The sequence below is a fragment of the Cherax quadricarinatus genome, chromosome 12 (assembly GCF_038502225.1).
Source record: "Cherax quadricarinatus isolate ZL_2023a chromosome 12, ASM3850222v1, whole genome shotgun sequence".
NCBI lineage: Eukaryota > Metazoa > Arthropoda > Malacostraca > Decapoda > Parastacidae > Cherax > Cherax quadricarinatus.
Genome location: NC_091303.1, coordinates 9402494 through 9419993, shown reverse-complemented (window position 1 = coordinate 9419993; position 17500 = coordinate 9402494). Strand labels below are relative to the sequence as shown.

General features: G+C 39.6%; 1 protein-coding gene across 2 annotated transcripts in view; it reads left to right on the top strand.

Moving 5' to 3' along the window:
• Positions 1 to 17500, top strand: part of LOC128686535 (GATA-binding factor C) — a 339721-nt gene that overhangs the window by 219041 nt on the left and 103180 nt on the right. For both annotated transcript variants that reach the window (XM_070084232.1, XM_070084233.1), the window contains exon 5: positions 10963 to 11088. In XM_070084232.1, coding sequence (XP_069940333.1) covers positions 10963 to 11088 — 126 coding nt within the window. The remainder of the gene's footprint in view (positions 1 to 10962; positions 11089 to 17500) is intronic.

The following is a 17500-nucleotide window of genomic DNA, read 5'->3' as shown; positions in this document are numbered from 1 at the left end:
GAGGCATATACGTATGAAGATACACAACATATCCCTCCAAACTGCCAATATCTCAAACCCCTCCTTTAAAGTGCAGGCATTGTACTTCCCATTTCCAGGACTCAAGTCCGACTATAAGAAAATAACCGGTTTCCCTGAATCTCTTCACTAAATATTACCCTGCTCACACTCCAACAGATCGTCAGGTCCCAAGTATCATTCGTCTCCATTCATTCCTATCTAACACGCTCACGCACGCTTGCTGGAAGTCCAAGCCCCTTGCCCACAAAACCTCCTTTACCCCCCTCTCTCCAACCCTTTCGAGGACGACCCCTACCCCGCCTTCCTTCCCCTATAGATTTATATGCTTTCCATGTCATTCTACTTTGATCCATTCTCTCTAAATGACCAAACCACCTCAACAACCCCTCTTCTGCCCTCTGACTAATACTTTTATTAACTCCACACCTTTTCCTAATTTCCACACTCCGAATTTTCTGCATAATATTTACACCACACATTGCCCTTAAACAGGACATCTCCACTGCCTCCAACCGTCTCCTCGTTGCTGCATTTACCACCCAAGCTTCACGCCCATATAAGAGTGTTGGTACTACTATACTTTCATACATTCCCTTCTTTGCCTCCATAGATAACGTTTTTTGACTCCGCATATACCTCAACGCACCACTCACCTTTTTTCCCTCATCAATTCTATGATTAACCTCATCCTTCATAAATCCATCCGCCGACATGTCAACTCCCAAGTATCTGAAAACATTCACTTCTTCCATACTCCTCCTCCCCAATTTGATATCCAATTTTTCTTTATCTAAATCATTTGACACCCTCATCACCTTACTCTTTTCTATGTTCACTTTCAACTTTCTACCTTTACACACATTCCCAAACTCATCCACTAACCTTTGCAATTTTTCTTTAGAATCTCCCGTAAGCACAGTATCATCAGCAAAAAGTAACTGTGTCAATTCCCATTTTGAATTTGATTCCCCAAAATTTAATCCCACCCCTCTCCCGAACACCCTAGCATTTACTTCCTTTACAACCCCATCTATAAATATATTAAACAACCATGGTGACATTACACATCCCTGTCTAAGACCTACTTTTACCGGGAAGTAGTCTCCCTCTCTTCTACACACCCTAACTTGAGCCTCACTATCCTCATAAAAACTCTTTACAGCATTTAATAACTTACCACCTATTCCATATTCTTGCAACATCTGCCACATTGTTCCTCTATCCACTCTATCATATGCCTTTTGTAAATCCATAAATGCAATAAAAACTTCCCTACCTTTATCTAAATACTGTTCACATATATGCTTCAAAGTAAACACTTGATCTACACATCCCCTACCCACTCTGAAGCCTCCTTGCTCATCCGCAATCCTACATTCTGTCTTACTTCTAATTCTTTCAATTATAACCCTACCGTACACTTTTCCTGGTATACTCAGTTAGCTTATTCCTCTATAATTTTTACAGTCTCTTTTGTCCCCTTTCCCTTTATATAAAGGGACTATACATGCTCTCCGCCAATCCCTAGCTACCTTCCCCTCTTTCATACATTTATTAAACAAAAGTACCAACCACTCCAACACTATATCCCCCCCCCTGCTTTTAACATTTCTGTCATGATCCCATCAGTTATATATATATATATATATATATATATATATATATATATATATATATATATATATATATATATATATATATATATATATATATATATATATATATATATATATATATATATATATATATATATATATATATATATATATATTTATTATCACACTGTCCGATTCCCACCAAGGCAGGGTGGCCCGAAAAAGAAAAACTTTCACCATCATACACTCCATCACTGTCTTGCCAGAAGGGTGCTTTACACTACAGTTTTTAAACTGCAACATTAACACCCCCTCCTTCAGAGTGCAGGCACTGTACTTCCCATCTCCAGGACTCAAGTCCGGCCTGCCGGTTTCCCTGAACCCCTTCATAAATGTTACTTTGCTCACACTCCAACAGCACGTCAAGTATTAAAAACCATTTGTCTCCATTCACTCCTATCAAACACGCTCATGCATGCCTGCTGGAAGTCCAAGCCCCTCGCACACAAAACCTCCTTTACCCCCTCTCTCCAACCTTTCCTAGGCCGACCCCTACCCCGCCTTCCTTCCACTACAGACTGATACACTCTTGAAGTCATTCTGTTTCGCTCCATTCTCTCTACATGTCCGAACCACCTCAACAACCCTTCCTCAGCCCTCTGGACAACAGTTTTGGTAATCCCGCACCTCCTCCTAACTTCCAAACTACGAATTCTCTGCATTATATTCACACCACACATTGCCCTCAGACATGACATCTCCACTGCCTCCAGCCTTCTCCTCGCTGCAACATTCATCACCCATGCTTCACACCCATATAAGAGCGTTGGTAAAACTATACTCTCATACATTCCCCTCTTTGCCTCCAAGGACAAAGTTCTTTGTCTCCACAGACTCCTAAGTGCACCACTCACTCTTTTCCCCTCATCAATTCTATGATTCACCTCATCTTTCATAGACCCATCCGCTGACACGTCCACTCCCAAATATCTGAATACATTCACCTCCTCCATACTCTCTCCCTCCAATCTGATATTCAATCTTTCATCACCTAATCTTTTTGTTATCCTCATAACCTTACTCTTTCCTGTATTCACCTTTAATTTTCTTCTTTTGCACACCCTACCAAATTCATCCACCAATCTCTGCAACTTCTCTTCAGAATCTCCCAAGAGCACAGTGTCATCAGCAAAGAGTAGCTGTGACAACTCCCACTTTGTGTGTGATTCTTTATCTTTTAACTCCACGCCTCTTGCCAAGACCCTCGCATTTACTTCTCTTACAACCCCATCTATAAATATATTAAACAACCACGGTGACATCACACATCCTTGTCTAAGGCCTACTTTTACTGGGAAATAATTTCCCTCTTTCCTACATACTCTAACTTGAGCCTCACTATCCTCGTAAAAACTCTTCACTGCTTTCAGTAACCTACCTCCTACACCATACACTTGCAACATCTGCCACATTGCCCCCCTATCCACCCTGTCATACGCCTTTTCCAAATCCATAAATGCCACAAAGACCTCTTTAGCCTTATCTAAATACTGTTCACTTATATGTTTCACTGTAAACACCTGGTCCACACACCCCCTACCTTTCCTAAAGCCTCCTTGTTCATCTGCTCTCCTATTCTCCGTCTTACTCTTAATTCTTTCAATAATAACTCTACCATACACTTTACCAGGTATACTCAGCAGACTTATCCCCCTATAATTTTTGCACTCTCTTTTATCCCCTTTGCCTTTATACAAAGGAACTATGCATGCTCTCTGCCAATCCCTAGGTACCTTACCCTCTTCCATACATTTATTAAATAATTGCACCAACCACTCCAAAACTATATCCCCACCTGCTTTTAACATTTCTATCTTTATCCCATCAATCCCGGCTGCCTTACCCCCTTTCATTTTACCTACTGCCTCACGAACTTCCCCCACACTCACAACTGGCTCTTCCTCACTCCTACAAGATGTTATTCCTCCTTGTCCTATACACGAAATTACAGCTTCCCTATCTTCATCAACATTTAACAATTCCTCAATATATTCCCTCCATCTTCCCAATACCTCTAACTCTCCATTTAATAACTCTCCTCTCCTATTTTTAAATGACAAATCCATTTGTTCTCTAGGCTTTCTTAACTTGTTAATCTCACTCCAAAACTTTTTCTAATTTTCAACAAAATTTGTTGATAACATCTCACCCGCTTATTATGACCCACTTTTCGCATCCAACCTTTACTTTAATCCACATAATTCTTGAATTTACACATTCATATTCTCTTTTCTCCTTCCATAACTGATCATTTAACATTACTGCTACCCCTTCCTTTGCTCTAACTCTCTCAGATACTCCAGATTTAATCTCATTTATTTCCCCCCACTGAAACTCCTCTACCCCCTTCAGCTTTGTTTCGCTTAGGGCCAGGACATCCAATTTCTTTTCATTCATAACATCAGCAATCATCTGTTTCTTGTCATCCGCACTACATCCACGCACATTTAAGCATCCCAGTTTTATAAAGTTTTTCTTCTTTTCTTTTTTAGTAAATGTCTACAGGAGAAGGGGTTACTAGCCCATTGCTCCCGGCATTTTAGTTGCCTCATACGACACGCATGGCTTACGGAGGAAAAATTCTTTTCCACTTCCCCCATGGACAATAGAAGAAATAAAGAAGAACAAGAGCTATTTAGAAAAAGGAGAAAAACCTAGATGTATGTATATATATATATATACATATATATATATATATATATATATATATATATATATATATATATATATATATATATATATATATATATATATATATATATATATATATATATATATATATGCTTGTGCGTGTCTGAAGTGTGACCAAAGTGTAAGTAGGAGTAGCATGATATCCCTGATATCTAGCGTGTTTATGAGACAGAAAAAGAAACCAGCAATCCTACCATCATGCAAAACAGTTACAGGTTTCTGTTTCACAGTCATCTGGCAGGACGGTAGTACTTCCCTGGGTGGTTGCTGTCTACCAACCTACTACCTAAATATATATATATATATATATATTATACATATATATATATATATAAATTTATATAAATTATATATTATTTATATATATATATATATATATATATATATATATATATATATATATATATTATATATATATATATATATATATATATATATATATATATATATATATATATATATATATATATATATATATATATATATATATATATATATATATATATATATATATATATATATATATATATATATATATATATATATATATATATATATATATATATATATATATATATATATAATGGAATCTGGACCACAATACTTTATCGTCAGTACTGTACATTCCGCTGGATGAAACATCACCCCTGCGATTCTAGCATTTCTTGACCGCAGGGAATGAAGTCAACACTAGACATGATGTCACAAGCCAGCTAGAGTTAATTGAGGTGTAATATATTACGCTTTAGATCCCATTATAAACGGCACCAAACTCGCCCATCTATCATCGCCTGCGGACACTTATCTGCGGGTGACCGTCCTCAGCACAAGCAGCAGAGAGAACGACTTGCGTGGTCGTCTGTACTACATTCGCCACACCAGCAGGTGGGATGAGGCTCGGGATGCAAGAGATCTCATGCCGTGTCCTGGATAGGTCCTATTCCCTCTTCTTTGTCAGTAAGAAGGTGACAGAGAGACACGTAAACGAGGTTGGAAGAGCTAGGGGAGGCACCAGGCAGGGCTAATTCGGTTGTGATCGGTGACATACGCTACCTATACACCCCTCTTTTGACTCCCCTCTTTCCCCTTACCTCCCCTTTTCCCTTTCCCCTCCCCTACTCTCCCCTCCCCTCTCTCTTCTCCCACGGTCACACGCACATGAGCACCCCTCATCTCCTCCCTTGTCGTTCTTCCCCAATGCTTTCCCTATTTCTTTAGGGTCCCACACTCTTCTGTACTGTCTCTTTTCATCCCTCTCTCCCCTCCTCCACTTCCTCCTCCTCCTCCTCTTACTCCTCCTTCCCCTCCTCCTCCTCCTCCTCCTCCTCCTCCTCCTCTTCCCTCAAACCACGATTAACCGTGTTGGTGAGTAGAGATTGATAATTGATATTCATGGGAAGCACTGCATCACACGAGAGGTAAGGTGGCGGTGGTGGTCGAGGGGGTGCTGGTTGTGAACGGGGTGTTGGTAGCGGTGGTGATGGTGGTCGTAATGATGGTGGTGATAGTGATGGTGGTGGTAGTGGTGGTGGTTGCTGCGGAACAAAGTAATTCAGATCAATGTAGTGGAATTAACGCACCATAACGAAGCTTAACGCAGTATGCTGACGGAGTTGGATTCTACATAATAGAGAATTGCGCCATATAATATGTCGCGATATTGTGCGAAAATAGAGTTTGATGTGGTGCGATAGTGTATAATGTATTATAATGTCATATTTGAATAACCATAATGGATGCTTTGCGCCAGACATTATAACAGACTGCAGGTCACTGTATAAAATGCAGATTAATCAAAATTTGTGACATACCATCATTAACGCCTAGGAATGAATATTATAACCGCATTTTATGTCTGAGTCATTTTTATGAGGTTATTAAATATAATTCAATATGGGCGATTAGTATCCATAAAATATATTATTATCATCGAAAGTATTGTGTAATTTGATACAGATTGTACAGGTTCGAATCGTGCTGTGGACTGAGAGATAATGTTTGTTAAAAGTTGGCCCGTTTGCGAATTGTATAGCAATATATATATATATATATATATATATATATATATATATATATATATATATATATATATATATATATATATATATATATATATATATATATATATATATATATATATATATATATATATATATATAAATATATATATATATATATATATATATATATATATATATATATATATATATATATATATATAAATATATATACTTACACACATATATGCAAGGAATTCGCAAGAGCAGGCGAAATATACAAACACTGATCTCTGGCCGAAGGAGACTCGAACCTACGAATCTTGGAGCAAGGTACGCAGTGCTTTACCATTCTCACCACACTGGATAATACCTTGAAAGCTGGCTGCCTCGGATCAACGTCTGGCATTGAGCTAGGGGCCAAGGTATTATGCAGTGTGGTGAGAATGGTAAAGCACTGCGTACCTTGTTCCAAGGTTCGTAGGTTCGAGTCTCCTTCGGCCAGAGATCAGTGCACATATATATATATATATATATATATATATATATATATATATATATATATATATATATATATATATATATATATATATATATATATATATATATATATATATATTCTTTCTTTCAACGTACAGGCCGTATCCCACCGAGGCAGGGTGACCCAAAAAGAAAAGCGAAAGTTTATCTTTATAAGTTTAGAGTGTAGTTGTGTATACAAGAGAAGGGGTTACCAGTGCCTTGCTTTTGGCATTTTAGTCGCCTCTTACGACACGCATGGCTTACGGAGGAAAAATTCTGCTCCACCTCCCCATGGTGATAAGAGAAAATAAACAAGAACATGAAACAGTAAGAAAAAAGAAAACTCAGAGGGGTGTGTATATATATGCTTGTACATGTATGTGCAGTGCGACTTAAATGTATGTAGAAGTAGCAAGATGTACCTGAAATCTTGCATGTTTATGTTTATATATATATATATATATATATATATATATATATATATATATATATATATATATATATATATATATATATATATATATATATATATTTGTGTGTGTGTGTGTGAGTGTGCGTGTATGTATACATATGTATACATATACATACATAACAGCAAAGTGATACGAGTATCAAATAATATAGTGATTGTAGTGACTGGATATCAGATTGGAGAGAGGGAATACAAACTAATTAAATGAATTCAAATATTTGCGAGTAGACGTGTCGGCAGGCGGTTCTTCGAGAATTGAAATGAACCATAGAACTGTTGAAGGAAAACAAAAAAAAAGGAAGGTGGTGCATTGAGGTATCTGTGGAGACAAAGAACTTTATCCATGGAAGTCAAAAGGTAAATATACCATTGTTGAATGGGTGTGAAGCACATGTTCTGAATGTTGAAGCTAGAAGGAAGCTGAGGGCAGTGGAGATGTCGTGTCTGATGGCAATGTGTGATGTGAATATTATGCAGACAATTCGGAGTATGGAGAGTAGGAGGAGGTGTGGAGTGGCCAAAAGTATTATTAATAGGACTGAAGAGAGGTTGTTGAGGTGGTCTGGACATTTATAGAAAATGGAAAGAAAATTGAATGCCTGTGAGAGGGTATAAATCTGGAATGGAAGGAAGGAGTGATACGGGTTGTCCTAGAAAAGGTTGGAGGAAGGGAATAAGTTAGATTTTGAGTGCTAGGTTCTTGGACATCTTATATGCTTCTATGAGCATGTTAGATAGGAGTGGATGCAAGTGATTTTTATGATTTAACATGTAGGAGTGTGAGCAAGTTAACAGTTATGAAGGGATTCAGGGAAACCGACTAGCCGCTTGAGTCCTGGAAGTGTGAAGTACAATGTTTGCACTCTATAGGACGTGTGGGGATGTTGAGGTGTGGAAGGGCATCTGAAGTGTAAAGTCAGCGCTCATCTGGCAAGAGAGTAATTGTATGAGTAAGAGTGGAATTGTTTTTCTTTGTTGGTTCACCCTACCTCACAAGGAGTCGGAGTGTATATATATATATATATATATATATATATATATATATATATATATATATATATATATATCCAAATATTCTTCCTTGAAGTCTTTTTATGCACTTCTCCGAGGCAATGGGTCCCACAATTTACACCAGAGGTGGACCCCATCCTATATATATATATATATATATGCAACCAAATCACATGATTGCTTAAAATACAATTTATCTGCGTTAAAAAATACAAAAACCAAGAACTTTCGCGATGTAAATTCCAAATTCTCAGAAATATGATAAAAAAAAAAGAATTTTTAAAATAAATTCTAGGACCTTAGGTGACATACGGAACTTTATGAGAGAATGTGAAGGAAGGAAGCATACAAAACCCTGTTGGCAGTGATGCATCCAGGAGTGCCAGAAGGATGGCATTGACTTTATACTTGTGTAGTACTGGAGAGGATGCCACATTACATCACATGAAGGGAAGAGGAAGAGAGAGGAGAGTATCTTCACCCCTAACTCGCTCCTCAGATAGTTGAAATAGTTATTATTATTATTATTATTATTATTATTATTATTATTATTATTATTATTAGTAGTAGTAGTAGTAGTAGTAGTAGTAGTAGTAGTAATAGTAGTAGTAATAGTAGTAGTAGTAGTAGTAGTCGTAGTAGTAGTCGTAGTAGTAGTAATAATATTAATAATAGTGATAGTAATAATAGTAATAATATTTTTTCTATTGTTATTATTATTATTATTATTATTATTATTATTATTATTATTATTACTACTAATACTACTACTACTACTACTACTACTACTACTATTAGTATTTTTATTCTTCTCGTTTATAAATATTTTTATCATTACTTTAGTTATTATCATTTCAATAATTATCATATCGTATTATAATAATTATTATATTCACGGGGAAGCGCTAAACTCGTGTAGGTCACATAACACGAGAAAAATGGATGAAAATCAGGTTGGATCCGAGGGAGGAGGTGGAAGGGTTATTTCTGATTCCTCAGATCAGGGGCTCTTGACTCACACAAGTATTGCACCGGCCAGAAGAAGTGTTGTTGCAAGCAGTGGTTGCAATGGACATGGAGAGTGGAAATTAGGGACGTGTTAAAGCGTCAATTTCCATGGGTATCGGCCTAAAATAAGGTATCAGTATCGGGGACAAAAAATTTGGTATAGTCCCATCACTAGAAAACAAAGAGAGTCATCCCTGATACTTCAATGAGTTATGTCTTTTGTTAATTCAGTTGATTCATCACGAAAGTCACGATCCAAAGAGAGAAAAATTGGGAATGCAATTTATGTAACATTCCGTGAGGCGGATTGTTTCGTGCACAGTGCTGCCTTCTCATCTGATTTCCATATTGCAAGGAACATGCTGTAATGGATCATTTACATGTTATATTGGTAGCGGCTTGCTGTAATACCGCACGCTACATGACTAAAAGAATGTAAATTGTCTGCTGAAATATTCGTACAGACTGAACGCTGTACTGTGTGTGACACATTACGTGTCGCAGTATCAAAAGATATTTGCATATTTCAATTCTGCTGCTGCTGCACGCTGTAATATGACAAGTTACAAGCTGTAGCTGTATTTTGTTCAGCATTTTGTTTGGAAGATACAGTGGCTGGGGTGAGTGGCCCTGTGCCTTCCTCCTTCCCTCCCTCTCTCTCCCTCTCCCCGCTAGTGCCACACATTACATATCTTTGGCCCTCCACTCCACGGTAACCTCACCAACAGTGCCACATAATCTCTGGCACTGCTCTTGCCTCCGTACACCCCCCTGCTCCCTCCCTCTCTCTATCTCTTTCTCTCTCTCTCTCTCTCTCTCTCTCTCTCTCTCTCTCTCTCTCTCTCTCTCTCTCTCTCTCTCTCTCTCTCTCTCTCTCTCTCTCTCTCTCTCTCTCTCTCTCTTTCTCACTCAGTCCCAGGCCTTCATCCTTCCTCCTATCGCCATTCACTCCCTCCTTCCATCTTTCTTTACTCATTCCCTTTCCTTCCTCCTCCCCTTCTTCCTCTACCTTCTTTCTTCTCTCCAAACCTTCTCGTCTTTCTCCTTTGTCAAAAAAACACGTGATATGCAGGACGAGCTTTTATCAGGACAACGTTTAGGCCATTATCGAAGCAAAATGTTGTCTTAATAAAAGCTTGTTCTGTAAAGTTTGTCTTTTCTTGGACATTGTCGACAACACCACTAGTCAGTTCCGTCTCCTGCTACGGCAGGTGTTTCAACCTGTGTTTTGCTTTGCCCCTCCTCCCCATCCCCTCTCTCTCTCCCTCCCTCCCTCCTGCCTTCCTGGGCTTGCTGCCCCCGCTTCTTCCATTACGCCAAACCCAAGATCATGTGTGTGCCGCTATAGAAATTACAATACAGAATTCAACATACGGTCATTTGCAGTGTGTGTGTGTGTGTGTGTGTGTGTGTGTGTGTGTGTGTGTGTGTGTGTGTGTGTGTGTGTGTGTGTGTGTGTGTGTGTGTGTGTGTGTATCTGTGCGTCTGTGTTTGCTTACTTTTCATACATATGTTTCTACGTGTTGCTGTGGAGAGTTAGCACAGCCAACTGCCTGGCTGACTAGTATTCCTGTGTTGTCCACAGTCTGCCCAGCGGAGAGCAGGGACCAGCTGCGCCAACTGCAAGACCACCACCACCACGCTCTGGAGACGCAACCAGAACGGCGAACCCGTCTGCAACGCCTGCGGCCTCTACTACAAACTTCACAGTGTGAGTGTTATTCTTACTCTTTATACTTCTTTTATATCTCCTGTCTACCTGTGCGGTCACCAACAACCTGAAGGATCAGGATGTAGTACTGAACCTCCATCAAAATCAACAGTTCCGTCTACTTACGTAATTATGAATCATATGTCGATTATTTTTGTGCTAGTTTACTCGTCAGAGAAAAATCCCTGACACGGGAATTTGCCACGAAATGACCTGTTCAGTGGTGGTGGCACTGTGCTAGAGGTTACGTGAAGATGGAGTAGTCGATGGCACTGTTACAGGGGTGCGGCAAGATGGTGGTGTTTAAAGATGGTGGTGTAGCCGCAAGTCGCATGCGCCTTTGGTTCGCCAGTGCGCAGATTTCTGAATCACAGAATTTATCACAATAAACCTTTTAGCACAAAAACTTTGGGTCCATTATGACAGTTGTTGGGAGGGAAAAGGAGGAGGAAGAGAAGGATGATGAAGAAGAGGAAAGTTGGAAGAGGACAGGAAAGCCACAGGTCAGGGGAGAAAGACAGCAGTCAGACTTTCACTATAGACAGCTATAGTAAGAGTGTTGTCCTTATCTGCGGCAGTCTCCGACTATCACAGCCGGCCACGTGGCAGCTCCTGATAGGAAGATAAGGGACGGAAGTACACAGAAAAGAGCCAGGCAGGGCACAGGGAGATGATAAGGAAGAAGAGGAGAGAACACAGCCATTGACTAATACTGTGTTATTCTTTGTTTTCTCTAGCATTCGAGGTGTGACGTTCTCTCTCTCTCTCTCTCTCTCTCTCTCTCTCTCTCCCTCCCTCCCTCTCACTGGTCATTAAAATGGGGGATGATCTTCATTGCGAACAGTAATGCATTTTGAATATAATAAAGTAATATTTGATAGTATAAAATTTACCTCCCGTGGCAACCATACTAACAAATGTTTTGCTACAAGCAGCGAGGTTAACAGCTCGCTTGGCTTCACCGGAAGAATCTTTGAGGACAAAACTCCAAGGACGATATTAACGCTTGTTGTTCCATACATTGAATATCCTCCCCCAAAAGACAGTGTCGGGGAATCTCACATTCAAGGATCACAACGATGTTATTCTCGCACCCGCAAGGAAGATGACAGACTGGGTAGCTAAAACATTAAAAAAAAGAAAAACAGGAATATTGCTGTATACTGATCACCACCTTGAAGGCAGGAGTAATTACAGAACCGGAAAATGTACAGAGTACCTTCACTGTTTATATAAATTCATAGAAAGTGGGTGAGTAACATTTATCATAATCTCCATCTGGAAAATTCTGGAGGAATTGGTCCAAACCGGTACACTTAAATCTCTCGATATAAAAGCAAGAAGTTTGAAAGAGTGAGAAATACCTCCAATGGAAAACAGAGACGCGAAGAATGCATTAAGTTCCACAAGGCAGACTGTAGTATATACATTGTCCTGGGTGCGGCTGGCACCAACAGCTTGGTCGATCAGACCTACAGAAAGGAGGCATGATCTGTGACTGGCCCTCAGGGACAGTGACCCCGAAATCGACTCCAGGAAGGAAGAGAATTACTAACCAAGAATAACTCAAAGGAATTTTATTGCGTCGCTTCCATTCTTATTTTGACTCTGGTCCCCTATTTTTATTAAAAATAAAATTAAGAGTGTATAATTGATTAGCAAAACTTGTATCATCTCTGAGAAGCCGGATAAAGAAAGCTTAAATCACGTAACCTGTTATGACTGTGAACGGGAAGCTCCAACATGACTTTAGTCCAATTCTCATGACATAAAAACGACACATTCAAGGATGAAGATCTTTTTAAAGCCAAAGTGAAGCAATTAGATGAAAGTGACATGAAAAACCGTGGCAGGAGGTTTAAGACAAATGTGGTTAAGGCAATTTTATTATATATATATGACCCCCTCTCTCTCTCTCTCTCTCTCTCTCTCTCTTTCCAAGGCCTCGTGTGTATCATATGCCCTTGCGCTACCGTCCATAGGATGGAGATAGGGTGCACAACAAATTAGTTTCTTCGATGACAAAATCTAAAAAAAATCTCTCTCTCTCTCTCTCTCTCTCTCTCTCTCTCTCTCTCTCTCTCTCTCTCTCTCTCTCTCTCTCTCTCTCTCTCTCTCTCTCTCTCTCTCTCTCTCTCTCTCTCTCTTCTTTTCCCCTCTTTCCGAATGTCCCCTATACCTCCCCTACGTCACTCAGCCTCCCCGCAGCATCCTGTGAGATGGCCCGGGAGATATCAGAGATCGCGTCCGTCAACCACCTTCTCATCGCACCTTCATTATCTCCCATTATCAGCGTATTCCTCTCCCCACATCCATCTACGCTCCTTTATCATTACGTTTCCGACCTCATCCTCCCCTTCCCCTTCTGTGTCAGCAATGTGGCACCATTTTGGATAATTTATTCGCTGTTCTTTTAAGTGTTGCGATAGTCACAAATATCTGCAATTTGTGCTTTGGGATACACTGGTGCTATCCAAAGGTGCAGATTATCGTAACTATATTGAAGGGTCACTCCGGTTCCTTAAATCAAAACCCATTCATCTTGTAAATGCTTTCGCTTGTTGCTGCGAGGTGCATTGAGTATAGTATCGCTGGTGAGGCCAGAACATACAGGAGGAGAAAGAAATGGCTGAAGACCATGAGACTCACTGGTGCCCCCGGCGTTAGGAAGAAACATGGCCTGCAATCCTGCTGGCTCTGATATATATATATATATATATATATATATATATATATATATATATATATATATATATATATATATATATATATATATATATATATATATATATATATATATATATATATATATATATATATATATATATATATATATATATATATATATATATATAAATAAATATATATATATATATATATTATATAAATATATATATATATATATATATATATATATATATATATATATATATATATATATATATATATGCAATAAGATCGCAGTAAACAGGTGATATCACAATATGCAGGACAACCACTTTGAAAAAGTAACGAAATTCCAAGCGCTTTCGTGACTTCTCACATTATCAAGGAGCTGATAGTGTGAGAAGTCACGAAAGCGCTTGGAATTTCGCTATTAAATCTAACACATTTACTGAAAAAAATTTACTCTATTCAGGCGAGTGTGGCGAAATTTGTTTACAGTTTTGAGGATGTGCGGGAAGATATTTGAAACCATGGGCGCGTGTGGCCTAAGATAACGCTGCTTCAGATAACACAAGATAAGAAGGGTGTCACATTAGTGTCTCGAGGCAACAAGAACGAGTGCCAGGCATGGTGCCACCTGACTCTTTCAGATGACATAGATACTGCCAGTAATATCATCGATAACGTTACTGCGAAACGGCGACAAATGTTAACAAAAGCGATAATAAGGAAAACCGATGATAATGACAATAGCAACTCTGTTAATAGTAGTGATAATAATGACAATGATGATGACAGTAACTTTTAATATATATATATATATATATATATATATATATATATATATATATATATATATATATATATATATATATATATATATATATCACATCCAACAGGTTAGGTTAGGTAAGGTTCGTCAGGAAACAGGACAAGTGTTTCCTGACTCGGGTCTTAGTCAGATGATGACCCACCGTTGGAGCTTTTGGTCATTTGACCGAGGCCTTCCGCTGGCTTACCAGTCCACCCCTTTAAAAATTATGGTCATTCAGAAACAGCCGAACGCTTTCGTGTGTTCACACACACGCCCATCGTCAGGTCCTCCGAAGACGCTTATATAAAGCGAGAAAACTTGATCAATTCCTATGTGAGCCAAGTCACACAGAAATTCGAGCCTCCGACACACACTTTCGCACGAATGACCCTCAAGGGTTCAGCTCTTCACATTAGTAAAATTCCCGATGATCTAAGATCTTATTTTTTATCCATACGTCTGTTTGTGGCAGTATCACCCCTTTCCTTAAATAGGGATCATCTTCCCTACAGTATAATGCATAATTATCGTCTCTGTCACTGGTGGGGAGAGGCGGAAGAAGCAACGAAGGTGAACAGTGAGAGTGGGGAGGTGGAGGGTGGGGAAGGAGGGATAAGGGGTGATAACATGTGATAGCGAGAGATAAGATGTGATAGCGAGCTGTGATGTGGGAGAGGATAGGTGGATCACTGTGATGACGGAGCCATCATCTGAGGTTGTGTTGGGAAGGAAGATGAGGGGAGAGGTGTGTAGAGGGAAATGATGGAAGGTTATTTGGAGGGAGAGAAGCGAGGGCAGGGCAGAAAAGAGCAGGAGATGACAGGGCAGAACAGAGCAAAGCAGGGCAGGGCGAGACAGGGGCAAGGCAGGACGAGACAGAGCATGACAAGGGAAAGCAAGGCAAGGTGGAGGAAGGGGCAGGAATTGTGAGGGAATATTTCATATTATTTCTGTCATAAGAGGCGCCAGGACGACTGCAACCCCCCCCCCATCTATCACACTTTCCTCTTACCCCCTCCCCCCCCACTCCTCTTCTTTTTGTTGCTGCCTATTCCCTCTTACTTCTCCCTCGTCATTTATTCCTTCCTCCTTCATATCCTCCTCGCCTTTCCTTTCTCTTCCTTTCTATTCTCTTTCTCCTAATCTTCCTCCTCTTCCTCGTCCTTAATCACTTCTTCCTACTTCCTACATATCCTCCTCATCCTTCCTTTCTCTTCCTATCTTCCTCCTAATCTTCCTCCTTCTCTTCCTCTTTCTCTTCCGTCCTTTTATACGATACGTCAGACACTATCTTGGAATATGCAGCACCAGCATGAAACCCACATCTAATAAAGCAAATCAAGAAGATGGGTATTAATAAAGGGAATACAAATAAGGTCTTGAGAATATCTCTCCAAGAGAGAACCCGCAGTAATGGATTCAAATTAGACAAGTTTAGATTTAGAAAGGATATAGGAAAGTATTGGTTTGGAAATAGGGTAGTTCATGAGTGGAACAGTCTACCTAGTAGGGTTGAAGATTGAGACACTTGTGCAGCATACGGGAATCTTTATTCAGGAAACGTTTCCTGAATAAAGATTCCCGTATGCTGCACAAGTGTCTCAATCTTCAACTTGTCGGTTTTTCAAACCATTCATCACATACCTAGTAGGGTTGTAGATGAATGGTTCAGAGAACCGACATGTTGTTGAATTAGACACATGTGCAACTCTTGGGTATCTTTAATGAGGAAACGTTTCGCCACACAGTGGCTTCATCAGTCCACATTGGACAAATGTGACACCACCTACGACTGCTGCCCCTCACCTGTCTACGGTTTATAAGCTGCTTCTCCGCTCATATGCCGTATTCTATTCAAGATTGATGGACTGACCACATCGACTCAAGGCTGAGGGACTGATTACCTCATTCTCCTCCTGTTCTTCAAGTTTCTCCTTTGTATGGTCTGATGAAGCCACTGTGTGGCGAAACGTTTCCTCAATAAAGATACCCAAGAGAAATATAAACACAAATGCAGTATAATGTGATCCTTTATTGACAACGTTTCACCCACACAGTGGGCTTTTTCAAGTCACACACGGATCTACCTGGGGTTGGAAGGTACGAGAGTATTTATAGTCATGTTCAGAATGTTGAGGTCAGGTGAAGAATGCTGCATCTGATGATCTACCGGGTGGGGTTATAGAGTCTTGGGTAGCTTGGCAGGGGTATTGGACAAGTTGTGAGTAGACCTTCTGCAATACCCCTGCCAAGCTACCCAAGACTCTATAACCCCACCCGGTAGATCATCAGATGCAGCATTCTCCACCTGACCTCAACATTCTGAACATGACTATAAATACTCCCGTACCTTCCAACCCCAGGTAGATCCGTGTGTGACTTGAAAAAGCCCACTGTGTGGGTGAAACGTTGTCAATAAAGGATCACATTATACTGCATTTGTGTTTATATTTCCATTGTGTCGGTATTTTATACCATTTATTTCCAAAGATACCCAAGAGTTGCACATGCGTCTAATTCAACACCTAGTAGGGTTATTTAGGCTAAAACTTTGGGTAGTTTCAAATTTAGGTTGGATAAATACATGAGTGAGAGGGGTTGGATTTGAGTGGGACTTGCACATGAGTTATTAGAATTATCAAAGTTAATGCTTGGGTAGCATTGAGAATTGGGTTAGGCAAATATTTTTTGAGTGGGAAGGATTGTAAAGGACGTGCCTAGTATGGGCCAACATGCCTGCTGCAGTGTTCCTTCTTTCTTATGTTCTTATGTTCTTAAGAAACTGCAGAAAGTGCAGAAGTTTGCAACAAGACTAGTCCCAGACCTAAGGCAAATGAACTACGAAGAAAGAGTAAAGGGAATAAATCTTTACGACAATGGAAGATAGAAGACAAAATAACAACATGCAAAATACTCAGAACCTGAGAGGTT